General features: G+C 39.3%; 2 protein-coding genes across 3 annotated transcripts; both read left to right on the forward strand.

The window, feature by feature from the left end:
• Nucleotides 1-3,534: 3,534 nt before the first annotated feature.
• Nucleotides 3,535-5,759, forward strand: cwc15 (CWC15 spliceosome associated protein). Its single transcript, XM_004573366.2, has 7 exons — nt 3,535-3,611; nt 4,287-4,428; nt 4,623-4,735; nt 4,857-4,957; nt 5,052-5,162; nt 5,275-5,402; nt 5,507-5,759. The coding sequence occupies exons 2-7, from the start codon at nt 4,298-4,300 to the stop codon at nt 5,634-5,636; spliced, it is 714 nt and encodes a 237-aa protein (XP_004573423.1). The 5' UTR covers nt 3,535-3,611; nt 4,287-4,297; the 3' UTR covers nt 5,637-5,759.
• A 1,347-nt stretch (nt 5,760-7,106) lies between these two features.
• Nucleotides 7,107-16,699, forward strand: mtmr2 (myotubularin related protein 2). Of its 2 annotated transcripts, none has more exons than XM_023155320.2 (16): nt 7,107-7,422; nt 9,031-9,133; nt 9,232-9,255; nt 9,358-9,424; nt 9,509-9,603; nt 9,676-9,777; nt 10,139-10,243; nt 11,032-11,115; nt 11,201-11,350; nt 11,447-11,635; nt 12,483-12,668; nt 12,758-12,964; nt 13,045-13,137; nt 13,239-13,352; nt 13,526-13,702; nt 14,776-16,699. In XM_023155320.2, exons 1-16 carry the CDS (start codon nt 7,343-7,345, stop codon nt 14,938-14,940), a joined length of 1,941 nt encoding a protein of 646 aa, XP_023011088.1. In that variant the 5' UTR covers nt 7,107-7,342; the 3' UTR covers nt 14,941-16,699. The 2 variants fall into 2 exon arrangements, with proteins under 2 accessions (XP_023011088.1, XP_004573425.1); XM_004573368.4 differs by having other exon boundaries at nt 9,361-9,424.
• The last annotated feature ends 475 nt before the right edge of the window (nt 16,700-17,174 follow it).

Genomic DNA, 17,174 nt, shown 5'->3' on the forward strand with positions numbered 1-17,174 from the left:
TTTACTTTACATTTTAATAAACTGAAATATTCACATTTTGGTCTGTGGGTGTACAGGGGACTCTGTGTGCAAAAGAAATTAATGCGGTTTTTAGTTCTTGTTATGACTGGCTCATAGGGTAAACAGCAGGTTGGTGGTTGAATTGCTGGCTGTTCCAGTTTGCATGCCGAAAGCATCCTTGGGCAAGATACTGAACCCTGAGTTATTTCCAATGTGTTCATTGGAGTGTGAGTGTTAGACAGGAAGTACTTTATGTGTGAATAAACATATTGTATAAAGTCCTTTGAGTGCTCAGGTAGAGCAGAAGCCAGTATATAAGAACTGGTCCATTTACTTTTCAGGTTTTTAAACGTAAGAGTATTCGCTTTCTTTCACTGAGGCTAACTCAAAACCTGTAGAGATGCCATGAAAATGTTTAACTTTTTTTTGTAACTGTGTCATTCTTTTTTACTTTTCCAGTTTCCTTACTTCAGTTTGTAAAGTTTCACAATAGGGATGGATGTGTGTGTGTGGGTGCACAAGTATAAGTATATATATCTGTAAATTTGTATATCTTTTGACGTGTTACTCACGTTATAAAAGCAAATACATGTAACAAATTGTAAGGAAGAATTTATGATGGGTAGTGCATGGACAGGAAGAAAAAGTGTTGACTATTAGTTACTAAATTGTGGAAAGGTGGTGGGATTAAATAAGCTTATGCTTTTTCCTACTCCTTTTTGAACATGTAAGTTATTTATAATTATTATTGTTTTGTTTTCCTTTAGTTTTGATTTGCTTGTTTGTCTATTTAAACATGTTCAAAATAAAGATACAATAAAATTACAAATAAAAGTATTGCTGCTTAGACAGAAAATATTTGAACGTTAAGTGGAATCCAGTAGAACCACTTGTTTTCCTGGTTCTCTCACAGAACAGTATCAAGATAAAAGAGAAACCATCGAAGTGGTGAATGATGTGTACAATTAGTAATGAAGGAGTGTACATTTTTTTGTGTCATGAAAATGCATGTCACACACATAAAGGGGCCAACGTTAAAACTGTGTGTCTTTTTCAACATAAGTAAGGTGTATTACTACTAATAATAAGAATAGCAGTAGCAATTTTGGTGAGTGTAGCAACACTACTCCAAAACTACTGAATGTACTGTGTTAGAGTTGTTTGTGATACCATTACAGGGAGGCTGTGCTTTGAATGCACTTTCTACGCATCTGTTTGAGCTCTGCACTTAACAGCATCCTCCCTTAACTCCTTCACTGTAGTGATGGGATTTCTGGCTCTTTTTAGAGAACCGGCTCTTTTGGTTCGGCTCACTAAAAAGAGACGGCTCTTTCGGCTCCGAACCGGCTCTTCAGGTTGTTTTGTTGCTTTAATTAATTTATTATTAACAATAATATAAAATTATGCACAAAAGGAATTACTAATGTAAAAAAAAGTCGTTTTATTTATATATGTTTATATATAAATATATACAGTGGACCCTAGAGGCAAAGCATGTACAAACTCCAAAACACATTTCTAGCGTTAACTGAACTTCAAAACAGAGCTACCTAGATCACTTAAATTACACAATTGAAAGCATATGTGTATTGTTTGTGTATTTATACACAAGCACTCATATATATTCAAATACTTTAAAAAAAAAAGTTCATTTACCTGTTACTACCACACACCAAATCCGGTTGTTGGTACTTGCTGGCTTGTGTAGCCTCTAGGTAACAAAAGCTCAACACTGGGCCTGGCATCCTGGAGCACTTCTGTTGTGTTTTTACATGTTTTGGAGTTTTTACGTGTTTTGGAGTTTGTATGCGCTTTATCTCTAGGGGCCACCATAAATATACTTTTATTTATTCACTCCACATAAAATCTAATAAATAAATCATATAATTCAAAAACCAACTAGTCACAGTTCAACTTTTAACTATTTAAATTTTCAGCTTTTTCCTTTTAACCCTTTAAAGCCGATCAGAGCAGCACGCTCCGTTTTGCGTAACTATTTTTAAATCCCTGTAGAACCGGAACTGCGTAAGCTAGCGCAATAATTTTTTTTTTGCATATGAAACCGGAGGAGTTGTACTTACATCTTATGCCATCAGCTTGTCCTAGGTCATGGTTTCCTTCCACTTATAGCTTTGCAAATATTGCATAAAAAGTGCTTGCAGGAACAAAAACATAATATTCCAGAAACACACTTTGCCGATCCGATCAGCTATTCGTAACACTTCCCACATTGAAACAGACGTCAGCGGAACAATCACATGTCCTCCATTACCTGCCCGAAACCGGGAGTGACGTCATTTTCGCGGAAAATGTAGTTTTTTACTTGTAGGCCTTAAAAGCCTATACTGGTGTTTTTATAAGTCATGTTTGACTTTATGCTTTTCTGAATAGTTGCTGGGATGCTTAGAACACTGCTTAAAATAGTTTATTTTGATGCACATGCTGTTTTCTTTGCAAATTTGCATCATAGGATTGTTTTTCGTTTTTCCTGCAGTATATAAAAATTGGTGTATCTCAAAAATAAAACTATGAAGACACTCAAAATTTCCTGTTGTTGTAAACTATTTTTTGCAACTTTTTTGTATTTAAAGTTTTGAAAGATAAACCTCTTAAATTTCTCCAAGTAGAAATATATGTAAAAAAAAAAAAAACGATTTTCAATTTTTTTGTAGTTTATTGCACTTTTTTGCAATTTATGTAGTTACTATGGACTTAATGCATACATATTATTAAAATATGGGCTATAACAGTTGTGTTGATGTATAGCAACTTGAAATGCTCCCAAAAATGGCACTACAGCATGTAAAAATATAAAGTAAGCTCTGGCGGCCTTGGTTCTATGGTAGGTCTTAAAGGGTTAAACAAATTTAAAATGAAACAACACAAAACGCTGAAAACCACAACACAATTAAATATAAATTAAAATATGAAAACAAAAAGAAGATGTATATTCTCTGTCATATGAGCCTGCATAAATAAACTTTCTGAATCCTTTATCATCTGCAACTGAAAATAGTTGTGGATGATTACTATACCTTTCTAATGTGATGTTGTTGTCCCTGGCTCTCTTTCTCTCCCTCCTGCTCTGTTCCTGTGCTACTGAGAGTGTAACTACTGCTCCTCCCCCCTCTGCCCAGCGCAAGGCACAAGGCTCGAGTGTGGAGTGAAGCCGAAAAAAGGGTGAGAGAGAGGGTGAGAGAAGGAAAGAAAAAACCCCGCGGCTCGCGTCGTTCACGTCAAAGACCCGGCTCATTAAGAGCCATTTCGTTTGCAACTGACACATCACTACTTCACTGTAACACAATGCACTATAGAAGACAGGTCACTCCTCCGCTGATGCCCCTGTAGTCAGTTTAGTCTATCAGTCTTTTGGAAGTGAAATAAAAAATAATAAAGTGAAAGCAAAATAAAAATTGGAGAGGCTGTAGCATATTTGTTAAGTTATATGCGTACACCCTAGTCGTGTCAACGCTGTGTTGAGATGTAAGAAGTTTAAAATGTCTCATATTTCGCACGCTATTTTCTCTGAGTGTTCCTGAACACATCTTTTTTCCCCGGAAGTGACGTTGATTGTTGTATCAGCGTTCCTTTCGTCGTGTGGTAGCGGCTTTGTAAGTGTTGTTGCTTTAAACCTAATTTTTAAATACTGCTTAATGGATTTTTTTATTTCCTTTATTTTTGGCTGTAATATCACTTCTCTGAAACATTATCCGTGTTACTGAAGGCTCGAATTACTGTCGTTTTCAACCTCATCGGCTTTTATAGGAAGCAGCGTTTTAGCTTTAGCAGCTAGCAGGCTAATTTGTTCTTTTCATTTACTTGCCTGTTGGCAGCTGATACTTATCCTACAAAGAAGTGTTTAAAATGCCACAGTCGCAGTTTAATAAGAGAATTGTTAATTATAGGTTTAATTGATTGACCTGGAGTTTTAGCATGTGAGCAAATGATATTTGTTAGGAAGATTACGTAACTTGTAATCTAAATGCCTCTCAAATGTTATTTACGTTGCAAACATGGAAACACATGCAAACTATAAGCGGTTTGATCACCACTGAGGTTTAATGAATGGATGGTTGATATTTGGGAAAGGGTACTGTTGTACCAGCTTGTCTAAAAACCAAAAAGATGAGCCTTCTGACTTTCTATAAAACACATAAGTGGAGTAAACGCCTGTTGTGTTGTAGGGAACTGCAATTTGATAATGGACACCGTGACTTTTTTGCTTTTACTGCTTGCAGCTTTTCCATCTGTTTGATAGTTTTAATGTCCCCTGTGTCTAATTGCAGAGCCATCAAAGATGACTACAGCTGCAAGACCAACATTTGAGCCGGCAAGAGGAGGGAGGGGTAAAGGAGAAGGTGATTTGAGTGCTCTCTCCAAGCAGTACTCCAGTCGAGATCTTCCAGGTCACACAAAGATCAAGTACAGGTCAGATGATCAAATGTGAATGGAGTTTTATCATTACCTGATCTGATGGCTGGTTTGCTAGAGGGAAAGATGCTTTCGGATCAGTTCCTACTGCATCATCTGTCTGCTCACTGTGAGAGTGGTGAAAGTGTTCCAGAAAGCATTCTGGATGAACATTAGAGTTTATTGATCTGCAAATGTTCTCCCTTCTGCAGGCAGCCTACCCAGGATGCCCCCGAGGAGGTCCGTGCCCGTGACTTTCGCAGAGAGCTGGAGGAGAGGGAGCGTGTAGCAGTACGTGAAAAGACCAGAGAGAGGGGACCAAGAGGTTGGTCTTTCTGCAGAAATTAGACTTCCTGTAGAAATTAGACTTCCTGTTAATGTAAAATATATTTTAGATTATATTTATTTTCTCACATATAGCATTATGTTGGTCTTATTTTTTCCAGAGCACACCACATCATCATCATCTTCTTCATCATCTTCAAAGAGGCCAAGACTGGATCAGATTCCAGCTGCTAACCTTGATGCTGATGATCCTCTCACTGATGTGAGTGTCTGCAATGCAAGACATTTTGGGCATTTAACTTGAGTGGTGATTAGTACTGATTAATCTCCCTTAATAATTATTTTTATTTTATTAGGATGATGAGGACGAGGACTCTGATGAAGATAGTGATGATGATGACACTGCAGCTCTTTTGGCTGAATTGGAGAAGATTAAAAAAGAGCGTGCTGAAGAGCAAGAACGCAAAGTAACTTTGTTTTAGGCTGTTCTGTTTGCACTAACTGTAATAAGATGCTACATTTGAACATAAGAAATGTTACTTCTTTATATTCAGTAAAATATTATTTTTTCCATCTTAGGAACGAGAGCAAAAGGCAGAGGAGGAGAGAATTCGAATGGAAAATATCTTGAGCGGCAATCCACTGATTAATTTGGCTGGACAGCAGCAACAGAACCAGAACCAGAATTCATTCAGAGTCAAGAGAAGGTATGTCTCACTTATACACACAGTAAAAACACAGGATGAGGTTTGTATTTGGGGAAAAGGCCTCTTAAATCTAATCTTGATTTCATTTCTTAATATTATTCAAGGTGGGATGATGACGTAGTGTTCAAGAATTGTGCCAAAGGAGTGGACGAAGCACGGAAGGAGAAACGCTTTGTGAATGACACACTGCGCTCTGAATTTCACAAGAAATTTATGGAGAAATATGTAAAGTAGAGGACTTCCTCTGTGTCATTTGTATTGTTTTTGTTTTTATTATCAAATGTGTTTGGTCTCCTTCCTCTACCCTCTGTTGCGGAGGGTACATGGTTTTTCAAATAAACTCTGTATAGAACTTGATTAATACTTGTACAGTCATCCATCTATCCATGCTATTAACCACGTATCCATCTGTACAGTCATGCTGTATATAAATGTGTCAACGTGACATCCTTTGAGTGAAATTTGTCAAAAGTTAAGTGCAGTTTTAAAATGTGACCAGACATTTATTTTCTTTGGGGGTTTTTTTTTTCAGCTGGCAGAGATTATATAAACTAGCATCTCCACAAATGCACAGTTAGATTAGGATCCAGTCAGACCATCACAAGGAAATATCTTCCTTCTGTTTAGCCGCTCCACGCACACAAACATTTCATTCAAAACAGTGTAGAGATCTGCAGTCAAGCCTTTATTTCTTTATGCAGCCATGTGTCATTGACTTTTTCCCTGCTTATCTTATTCAAGGGCACAGGGGCGCTGGAGCCTGATTTAGACTTCTGTGGGAAATCGTAACGTAACCGGAAAGCCTTCTTAACCCTACACCGCAACCTGACCTGCACCTCTCAAGAAATATAGCTACATCTCAGGTCGATGCAGACTGCAACAACTGAATGACATGGAAGGTTACAGTGTAGAGTTAAGACGGGTTTCGGTTGCAGTAGAAGGTACAACTTGGATTTCCTGCAGAAGTCTAAATCAGGCACATCCCAAAGGCACAATACACCCTGTCAGTCTGTCACATTTCTTGTGGAATTCTTTTTTTCAATAAAGTGTCTTCATATTAAACTGCTTTATGAACCCTTAAAAATAAACAGACTGAAAAATCAAAAGCACATCAGTCACCAGGATACTGTTATCCTATACACACAAAACTTTCCAGTAAAATAAAGGTGCAAGTTTTATGTTAATCTTATCCAAACTACATGTTCCACTTCATCAAGATTAGAATATTCCCAGTTTATTACTCATTTAATGAATTGTCTGTAATTATGCAGAATTGTTGAACAATTTGAGCACATTTAATTTTGGTGTATTTCCATGCAGATACAGCTTCTCCCTTCTTATTAAACCTAGCTGCATACAGTAGACTTCTTGTCTAAAATCCATTTTGCATTTGAAATTATCAGCTTCATCTCATTCAATAGAAAGTAGCAGTAAAGTCAAACAAAAGTGACTATTTCTATTGTTCTTGCATTAAGTCTTTCATAGACACGAATGTAAACACGATTTAAGTTACTGTCAGTACTAAAGTTAATTTTACTGCACTTTAGCCATTTCATTATTCCAGCATTCATTATTATGGACCCAAGGCAGTGACATTACCCACGTGGACGTTGGGTGGATAATTAGACAATGTGTACGTCTTCATTAAAAATAAGCATTATCCTGTCATCCACTTTCTACTGCGTAGCCAGAGGTTTGGCACGAGAGAAACGCGTTGCACGCGATCAGTTGTAGTTCCACAGAGAGACAGCAGAGGGCGCGCCCTCCAACGATCCTGCCTGTGACGGGGATTGGGAGGCTTCTGGGAAAAGATGGCAGCTTCCTTTTGTTTGTGGGGATTTGCTTCACTCGGAGGAGGGATTTAAAAGCGTTCAGTGGCTCTTTAGCGGTAAAGTCTTGACTCGCAATACCGGTTATCCAAACACTTGAAGAAGGAGAACATGGAGAAGAGCGGGAGTGTCGACAGCTTGGGCTCGAAGCGCTCCTCTTCCCGACAGCCGAGTGTAGATTCATTGTCCAGGTAGCTAAACTCACCGCCAGACACCGCCTTTTAAGCTAACCAAAAGTTTTGACACTATCGGCATGGGTTAGTTATTAAGGCTTTATAGCTAAAGTTAAGCGTGTCTAACTTCAGTACACTTCTTGTAAGCTTTTCCGCTGTGACTAATGTTATCCACCAGTGACGGTGTCCTACGAGCGCTACGAGACCAACGCAGCTTAAACTGTAAATTAGGACAACGCAGTTTTATCGATCCGCTCCAGTAATCACTCAGGCTGTGATGTGATAGAAATGTCAAACGGAAGCTAACAGAGCCTCGATGTAGTAGAGTGTTTGCCCAAACAGTGTCAAACTTATTTCAGTCCATGGACAACATAGAGCCCAGTTTGCGCTCGTGTGGGCCAGACAAGTTAAAAACACTTTCTCAAATCATGAAATATTTTTAGAACATTTTCTTCACAGCCACGTCTGATTTGCCTCAAAATGTTGTGGTTTGCACATATCTAATAATTGCTGTAGCGTTTTAGTTTCGTATATCAGATATTTTTGAAGATGGATTAGAAAAGAAGTTCCGTCGACATAAATAAAAGCCTGAAGTTTTCACTGGCTCCTTTTGCCATAAAATTGAATCGGGATCTGCAATTAAAAAAAAACAAATCAAAACACAAAAAATCCCTCTCAATATGGGTTAATTAAAATACAGTAAATAAAAATCTCATTACAAAAACAACTAGTTTCACTTTCTTTTGCGATATAGTTGTATTTTATAGTACTGCAAAATAAAACATGTAGAATAGCTTTTTGACATAAACTTCTTAGTTGAAAAATGAAAATGCAAATCTCATTCAGCTTTCATGTTGGATTGAGCAAACATGACACGCTCCATCACAAAAACACCATTAGATGGTCTAATACAGATCAAAATTTCCAGATGATATTCTAATTATAACGGAGAACATAATTTAGTTTAGTCAAGTATATGTATATTTTTCATTTCTGACAATTACTTTATAGGCATGCATATAAAGTAGGAGTCTGATAATTCAGGTTAAGTTTAAGATATGCTCAGAGGTACTTAAAAATGCAGCTGTTCCAAGGTAATATTTTTTGCGCATACAAATGAATATAGAAAAACTATTAAGAGAAATGAGAAAGGGATTAGTAGCTCATTCCATGTGAGTAGTATTGCAAGGTCAGGTACGTGTGCACATGGTGAAATCAGTAGTCCGACACAAGACACTAACCCCTCGCCCTGATGTCACCGGGTGATGAGCATGCTGCCGGAATTGTAATCTGTTTTAAAATCTTACATTTTTGCATTTTAGTGTTCGTATCCTGTATAATTTTAAACTTAACCTCAGTTATACGACTCCTTGAGGGCATTGTGCATGCCCAGATCCATCAGAGGGGATCTGGAAAATGAAAAATATACATTTAACAAATTTTTGTCTCAGTCTGAGAAAAAAAAAGGGCCAATCTCAACAGATGTCTCTGTTTTTTTAAGTCATTGAGTCTTCTGTCATTACATATACGAATACGTATAGATATGTAAAAAAAAAACTCCCCCCAAAAAAGAAAAGACTGCACCTAATAAATGGTTCTCACTTGTGTGATGTCACTTTCCACCAGCACTTCCACCTCTCGCTCTGACCGCTCTGCCCAGGCCAAACCACCATCTGCTATGTCCTCGGATTCTGTGTCCACCTCTGCAGAGTTTTCCCCAGAGCTCAGGGTTAGTGACCTGCATATGCTTCACCGCTATTATTTTTCTATTAAAACATTTTTTTTTAATTTAAAAACTGAAGCGTGGCTCTCCTCTTCTTTTTGCAGGTCAAGCCCAAAATATCTGCCAAGGTAGATGATTTTACACATTTAATTTTACCCATCCTATCCTATATGTTTGAGTAACATTTCCAGTCAAGAGACCACTCAGAACTAAAGATGATATGTTTCCAGCAGGCCATCAGAGATTCAGACAAAGAAGAACTGCAGTTGCTTCCAAATGAAACCGTGCAAGACATGGGTAGGTTTCCTTTCATCTGCAATCACAGCCCATCAAAACAGCAAAAATGCATCATCACCTTTATCCTCTTATTTTTATTCATAGCCCAAGATGTCACCTACTTCTGTCCCTTCACTGGAGCACTGAGGGGAACTGTGACTGTCACCAACTACAGGCTATTCTTTAAATCTATGGACAGGGTATGTTATTGATTATTTTTAATTTGTATTTTGAAGATTTATGTTTTTTGTTAATGTCTGGCTGATTTCCAGGACTCAACATTTATGTTGGACTTGCCACTTGGGGTGGTGAGTCGCGTGGAAAGGATTGGAAACGCTTCGAGTCGCGATGTGTCCTATGGGCTGGTGTGCAAAGTGAGTAAGCTTGTGAAAGTTGTAAAGAATTACTGCTTTCATTCATTTCATTTCATTTATTTGTTCATTTTCAGGCACAACAAATACCTATATTGAACATAAAATGCACAAAACAAAAAACAGAATCGCTAAGTTGCAAAATAGCCAAGTAGTTTACAGTTATTCAACTGAGAAGCAGAGACAGAGCTGGGCTATCTCTGTCTCTGCCAGAGATAGCCCATTAAGAAATAGTGAAGTTTTACAAAGGTCTACTTCTACGTTACCTTTCTTGGTAATAACGCTTGGCTGTGATGAAATGATACTTGCATACAGCTGCTAGCCCTTGAGTTTTTCCATGATTTGTTGCTCTGCATTTATACAGGATGTTCGTAATCTACGATTTGCACACAAACAGATGGAGGACACCCTCAGGAAGTCCATTTTTGAAGTGCTGATGAAATTCGCTTTTCCTGTTTCCAATGGGCTGGTAAGTACTGCCCAGCAATGCTGTTGCTGACTTTATAGTCCTGCACATACAGTACTGGGAAACACATATTCGTAGTCCTCTGAAAACTAAGTTCAATTTTAATTCAGTTAGATTTATATAGAACCAAATCACAGCAACAGTTGCCTCGTGGCACTTTGTATTATAAGGTAAAGACCCTCCAATAATACAGGCAAAACTCCAAAAATCAGACGACCCCTTATGAGCAAGCACTTTGGCAACATTTGGAAGGAAAAACTCCCATTTAACAGGAAGGAAGCTCCAGCAGAACCAGGCTCAGGGAGGGGCGGCCATCACTCGTGACCAGTTAGGGGTTAGGGGAGGAAGACAGGACAAAGACACGCTGTGGAGGAGAGCCAGAGAACTAAAGTATTTTAGAGTCAAATGTGAAGCCATCTGTTCAACAGTTAAAGCTTGGCCCTAATTGGGTCATTTAATAAGATAATGATCCCAAGCACAGTTTCAAATGTAAAACATAATGGCCAGTCCAGACCTCAAACCATTTGAAATGCTGTGCCTAAACAAATACCTGCAAACCTCAATGACCTCAAGCAACGTGTTCAAGAGTGGGCTAAAATTCCTCCACCATCATAACGTCATACAGAAAATGATTACTTCAAATTGTTGCTCTTAAAGATGGTTACATAAGATACTGAATTGTGGAGTGTACTTAGTTTTTCACAGGTCTAACTTTCACAGGTCTTTTACAAAGTGCACAAACTGTTTTTCGTGTACAACCAACTGAAAAATGTCTCCCCCACTCTCCACAGCAAATCTTTGCCTTTGAATATGGGCAGGTGTTTCCTGAAAATGGATGGAAGGTGTATGATGCTCTCTCAGAGTATAAAAGACAGGTACTTAAGTTATGCAGAATGCTTTGTTAAATGTTAAAGTGCACTCATAAAACCGGTTACTTATGTCTTTTCTTTTTTTGTCAAGGGTATACCCAATGAAAGCTGGAGGATAACTAAAGTAAACGATCACTATGAGCTGTGCGACACGTACCCATCAACACTGGCAGTGCCTGTTAACATACCAGACGAGGAGCTGAAAAGAGTCGCTGCCTTCCGAGCAAAGGGAAGGATACCGGTGAGCAACCGTATTTTTCAGCGGTACTATAATTGTCTGTGTGTGCCCGGCTTGCAGGACAGTCTGTGCTGATATTCTGCTACACATTATTTAAAGGTGTTGTCATGGATCCATCCAGAGAGCCAGGCAACAGTGACACGCTGCAGTCAGCCGATGGTTGGGGTGAACGGGAAGCGCAGCAAAGAGGATGAGAAATACCTGCAGGCGATCATGGATGCTAATGCTCAGTCACATAAACTCTTCATTTTTGATGCCAGACCCAGCGTCAACGCTGCTGCCAACAAGGTCCATTTTCTAAATTATATTTATTTAATGGGACCCACTTTACATTGTGTTACAGTGATTGATACATATGTTAAACATGGCCAAAGCTTCAAATAATAACAATGACAATAATAGTAATCCCAGTGAGCCAAAAGGTCAGGCTTCAGACTTTTCTCAATGGTCCATTTCAGACAGTCTTTTTCTACTCGTGGTTGTTCATGATGTCAAAGAGAGTAGCTATCCTTAACGGTGATCGTGTGTGCATTATTGGAAGGGGAAAGAGAGCTGAAACAAAGTTTGATTCAAGGCTTGTTTCAAAGCGTGGATGAAAGATCTCCCAATAGATTCTAAAAATAAACACGAAAGTCCAAAATGAAGAGGCTCGTATGGAGCCGTAGCCAGATTTAGATTCTTATCTTTTATTATTTGCTGTGCATCATCAAGCACAGTTTTGAGTTTTTAGCTGGTACAGTGTATTAGCTATGCGTTGTCTTTGCAGATTAAAGTAAATAAAGCATGCAATCAGTACTATATTTGAGCAGTAAGGTAAAATCTGAGCTCTTTAGCTAGAAGATCACTAGTTTCTATTGTGTCGTGCCTACAGTGGTGTAGTGGTTAACGCATTCACTTGGCAAGCAAAAAGGTCCCTGGTTTGTTTCCAGCTAGAGACACAAATCCCCTTTAGGACCACGTCAGGAAAGGCATCCGGCATTAAAAACTCTACCTGCTGTGGTGACCTTGCTGCTTAATGTAGCTTCTACTACTACTGATTCAGGACTGTCTCGTTGGCAATAATTTAACTGGATCTGTTTTTCTGTTCTGTGCCCCGTGGATCTTAGTAACCACTGCATCCTCTACTTTCCCACAGATGAAAGGGGGTGGATATGAAAGCGAGGATGCCTATCAAAACGCTGAGCTGGTTTTCTTGGATATTCACAATATCCACGTGATGAGGGAGTCGCTCCGCAAGCTGAAGGAAGTTGTCTACCCCAATATCGAGGACTCCCACTGGCTCTCCAATCTGGAGTCCACTCATTGGCTTGAGCACATCAAGGTGAGCATAGTGACCCATCGGTTGGGAAAGGACATTGTAAAAATATTGCAGTGATAATGGTTTGTGTGTTTCTGGTCCTGTGTTTGTAGCTGATCCTGGCTGGAGCGCTGAGGATCGCAGACAAAGTGGAGTCAGGGAAAACGTCGGTTGTGGTGCACTGCAGCGACGGCTGGGACCGCACGGCTCAGCTCACCTCCTTGTCTATGCTCATGTTGGATGGTTACTACCGCACCATTCGCGGCTTTGAAGTGCTGCTTGAGAAAGAGTGGCTGAGCTTTGGTCATCGCTTCCAACTGGTAAACAGATTATTTTTCCACTTCGGTCCAGCTGGAAGTCTAGTTTCATCACTGATTCCTTATGCTCCTGTTTCTGGCAGCGCATTGGTCACGGAGATAAGAACCACACGGATGCAGATCGCTCACCTGTTTTCATTCAGTTTATTGATTGTGTCTGGCAGTTAACTCGTCAGGTAAGTGACACATATTGAGTTAAGGTTCTGAAATGTTTAGGAAAAGGTTCTTTCAAGGATTGCAATCAAGCTGTTTTTTGTTTTGTTTTTTTAAATTCAAGTTTCCTGCCGCCTTTGAGTTTAATGATTACTTCCTGGTGACCATCCTGGATCACCTGTACAGCTGCCTTTTTGGGACATTCTTGTGCAACAGTGAACAGCAGAGGTTAAAAGAAGTAAGCTCATTTGGTTTCTCGGTATTTTATGATTTTTTTTCCCCCCTCTCATTATCGTTTTACTTGGGATAATACAGCTTAATAACTAGCATAATACGAATCAGAGATGGCACAAGAATGAATTAGTTTTTCACTTGTATGGTTTGTGTAATCACATTCCTTTTTTGTTACAGGAGATTCCCAAGAGGACAGTCTCATTGTGGTCATATATTAACAGCCAGCTGGAGGACTTCACCAATCCTTTGTATGTGAACTACTCTAACCATGTACTGTTCCCAGCAGTCAGCTTACGCCACCTGGAGCTTTGGGTTGGCTACTACATTCGCTGGAACCCACGCATGAGACCTCAGGTACGTCAGGAAGACTTGCTGTTGTTTGGACTTCACTTGTGTGATGATCGCTGCCCTATACTCACAGTACATTCCCCTACTTGCCAACTGGGAACACCTGGGCGCTATCCAGACTATGAAGGTGTGGCTGCCACTCCATTCTGCTTCTCATTCACCTACCTACTGGCCACCACGCATCACCTTAGTTTCTCTTCAGTGTCATTATGTTGTTTTTGTACTGACAGCACCAAACATACCTTCAGATTCATCTCCACCCTACATGAGTGATCTTAGTGATTTTGACAGCTCATTAGTTTTGCATTACAGTTATACAAGTCTGCACAAAGGCCGTTTGATACCCACCATTGCAGTGGCTCACAAATGGCACTGAGGCTAAAGTTGATGTCACATCCACTGACGCTGGCCATTTCTGCCAGTTGTGCACCTCTCAGTTTCTATAATGTGGTGTGTTGTGCTGTTTTACTGACACATCACTACTGAAGCTCAGATTCACAGAGGGGGATGTTACAGCAGTTTGAAAAGATAAGACTCTGGGAAACTTTGACTTCTCTAATATCAGCGTTTATGTGGCAGTATTGTCTGAGTGGTGACACCTGCTGTTCAGGAGAATACTGCAGAAGCTACCTGCACTGTAACGGCGAGCATAAATGGATGTGACTGTGTGATGTTCTTAACATTGTTGCACAAAGCACCCAGTGCAGTGTGTTCACACTTCGTCATCGGCTTATGAACCAGTTTTTGACAAACTAGGGACTCGTCCAGGATCTGAAGGTGGGATGTCTTCCGTAACTGAAAAAACTTTGCCATCTGGGAGGAAACTAAGGTGATGTGTGGCATGGTAGCAGGCAGGTAGATGGGCAAGAAAAAGAAAGAATGAAGTACCAGCTACAGCTTTATCGTGAGGAAATTCACAGTCTAGGTCTAGGTAATCCCAGATGAAGAGTCCCTGCCCTGTCCACCTGGAACTGGGAACGCATGCAGAGAAAAAGTTGAGAGAATAGGGCAGAGGTTGGCACTCGTGCACTTAATTTTACTCAATTAACTTTCTTTTTTTTCTCCCTCCCTTTTACCAGGAACCAATTCATCAGCGCTACAAGGAGCTATTAGCAAAGCGCGCCGAGCTGCAGAAAAGGGTAGACGAATTACAGCGAGAGGTGGCCAATCGCTCAGCTTCCTCCGCCTCTGAGCGGCCAGGCTCGCCCACACGCTCCATCACTCCAGTGCAGACCTTTGTTTGACGCTACTCAACCCTCGGTTGACGGTCACAGAAGCTGAACCGCACTTGTGAGAAGGTGTCATACAGCAGTAATAAGCCGCTTTGATACACTACCACCAAAAGTCAGAATAAGTAGTATTTGTTACTGTATTTGCATCTCTCACAGGTCATGTAGAGCCTGCTTGCAACAGAAGTGTCTGTCTCAGACCACCTGCCTACAGCCATATGTATTCCTCCTCTGAGGTTGAGAGGATACGTACCCAGAATAGCAAGGACTGTTTAGCATATCGACCTACCTACAATCAGTGTTTTGTTTTAAGTACACTAAATGTTTATGCCTTATATACTTTATAGGAACACTTGCCTCATTTCTTGCTATTGATTTGAAAGCACTATAACTGAAGGAACCGTGAGGCTATGCAGTGCTGCAGAAGTGATTTTTAGCACAAGGAAACACGGACTAAAACAAATTGTTGAGTTGATAAATATTAAAATGAAATGTAGCTTAAGGGCTGTGATGTTAGCTTCTTCTGATATTAAAAAAAAAAGTAGTTATAAAGTGCATTAAAAAGCAGTTAGGGTTAGCTTTACAAATCTTTTTAGATTGTTGAGACCAAACGTTTTTTTGTCATGCGTGACATTTCTCTCACCAAGTGGTTTATCTTTTGTAAGTTTCCTTTTTCCAACTATTTAACATTATTTATTATCTTTCGTTCCAGATGTGTATTTATAACTCGCAGACACCTTCTGTCTTGTGTCGTGAATTGATTAGCTGCGTCCCCATGCAATATTAATAAGCTGCAAAGATTATGCAATAGCTCATTTGTCCCAGGAGTCCTATGGGAACAATTCTCGCAGAGGCTTTTTAAAGCTATTATCAGCCAATCTTTTTGGCAGAAGAATGTGTAACTACACAAATAATGGGCTTTTTATGTCGTTTTGCAAATTTGAATAAGTACCCGTGCCTTGTCCTGAATGACTGGGAAAATGACAAAAGAACAATGTGATGGTTTCAGCCTGTAGCCTTTTTGCTGCGTATTCAAATAATTGCAATAAAGCTGCAACTCAAGGATTCAGTATGGTTTGTCACATTAGCATGTTGCTAACAACAGCAGCATCCTCCAGTCAATTTCTTGGGTTTTGTGGTTTCGTGTTTCAGATATTAGCCAACTCTAATAACACTAGCCCTATTTCTGATCTTTCCATAAAAATAGGACAAAGAGTGCCTTTTACTGTAAATTAAGAAGGATAAAAGTCTGGAATTTACAGTGTGACTGTGGGGTAACCTAATACCAAATTACAATCTGAAAACATTCATTTATTCTCTGTTTTATCTTTATATAGTAGCGTTAAGACATCCGTCACCCAGTAATAGATTCTTCATGTGACTTTTACATTGAATTCATGCAGCTATATTTGTATGTAAATCATGTCTGCCACTGATCTTGATCGTTGCAATCCTTTTAAAATGCACAGCTGTCTAAGTGACACCATTCAATGTGGTTGCAAAGAGGCTGCAGTCCTGTATGCACTTCATTAGATCAACACTTGAATTTGGAAATTGATATACTGCAGGCATCAGGAACATCCAACTGTACTCTTAACTGCCAATGTGTTAAAAAGTTTAATAAAAGTGCTGATGCTGTGTAGTCAACTTTTGGCCTTTTTTGGGTTTTTAAAAAAAAAAAAGGCATTGTGCATATGTATGCATGTGTATACTATACAAGAAGCTTGTAGCTTGAGGCTTGTAATTAATTACAATACAAACAGCTATTTGTGAACCAGAAGTCTCCTAATTTTGTTTGCATTGAACAATTTCATCAAGAAAGACTACAACTGAAGGTATTTCCTCTATCTCAATTTATGTATTTTTTTACTTATTGGTTAGCTATTCCAGTACACAATATCAAGAACCTCACTTCACTCATAGAAGACCTTGCAAATGTAAGACAATCGGAGCACTCGTGGAGCGACACTTTTTTAAAACTGAGAATTTGCAGGTATAAAATTCATAGGGATGGTTTCGCGTGTAGTACTCAACTGTTACACGGGTGAGTCCATAGTGTTGTGGTTTACATGTTTAACAAGCAAAAGATTCCTGGTTCATATTTGGGAGAAGACACAAGTCCCATTATGGTTGCAACAGGTGGATCAAACCAGTAAAGACCATGGTGTATAAACTTTACACTTTCTATACAAAAATGACAAATCATGAACGTCTTTATATACAATCTGTTGGGTTTTATTTGTTTTTGT

This window comes from Maylandia zebra, linkage group LG10, assembly GCF_041146795.1.
Source record: "Maylandia zebra isolate NMK-2024a linkage group LG10, Mzebra_GT3a, whole genome shotgun sequence".
Classification (NCBI taxonomy): domain Eukaryota; kingdom Metazoa; phylum Chordata; class Actinopteri; order Cichliformes; family Cichlidae; genus Maylandia; species Maylandia zebra.

Bases quoted from the DNA above. Each gene is read 5' to 3' on its own strand.
- cwc15 (XM_004573366.2), top strand. From the start codon at position 4,298: ATGACTACAGCTGCAAGACCAACATTTGAGCCGGCAAGAGGAGGGAGG. The intron at 5,163-5,274 runs GTAACTTTGTTT...TTTCCATCTTAG, and splicing joins CTGAAGAGCAAGAACGCAAA to GAACGAGAGCAAAAGGCAGA. The intron at 5,403-5,506 runs GTATGTCTCACT...ATATTATTCAAG, and splicing joins TCATTCAGAGTCAAGAGAAG to GTGGGATGATGACGTAGTGT.
- mtmr2 (XM_023155320.2), top strand. From the start codon at position 7,343: ATGGAGAAGAGCGGGAGTGTCGACAGCTTGGGCTCGAAGCGCTCCTCT. The intron at 9,604-9,675 runs GTATGTTATTGA...GCTGATTTCCAG, and splicing joins TCTTTAAATCTATGGACAGG to GACTCAACATTTATGTTGGA. The intron at 11,351-11,446 runs GTGAGCAACCGT...CATTATTTAAAG, and splicing joins GAGCAAAGGGAAGGATACCG to GTGTTGTCATGGATCCATCC.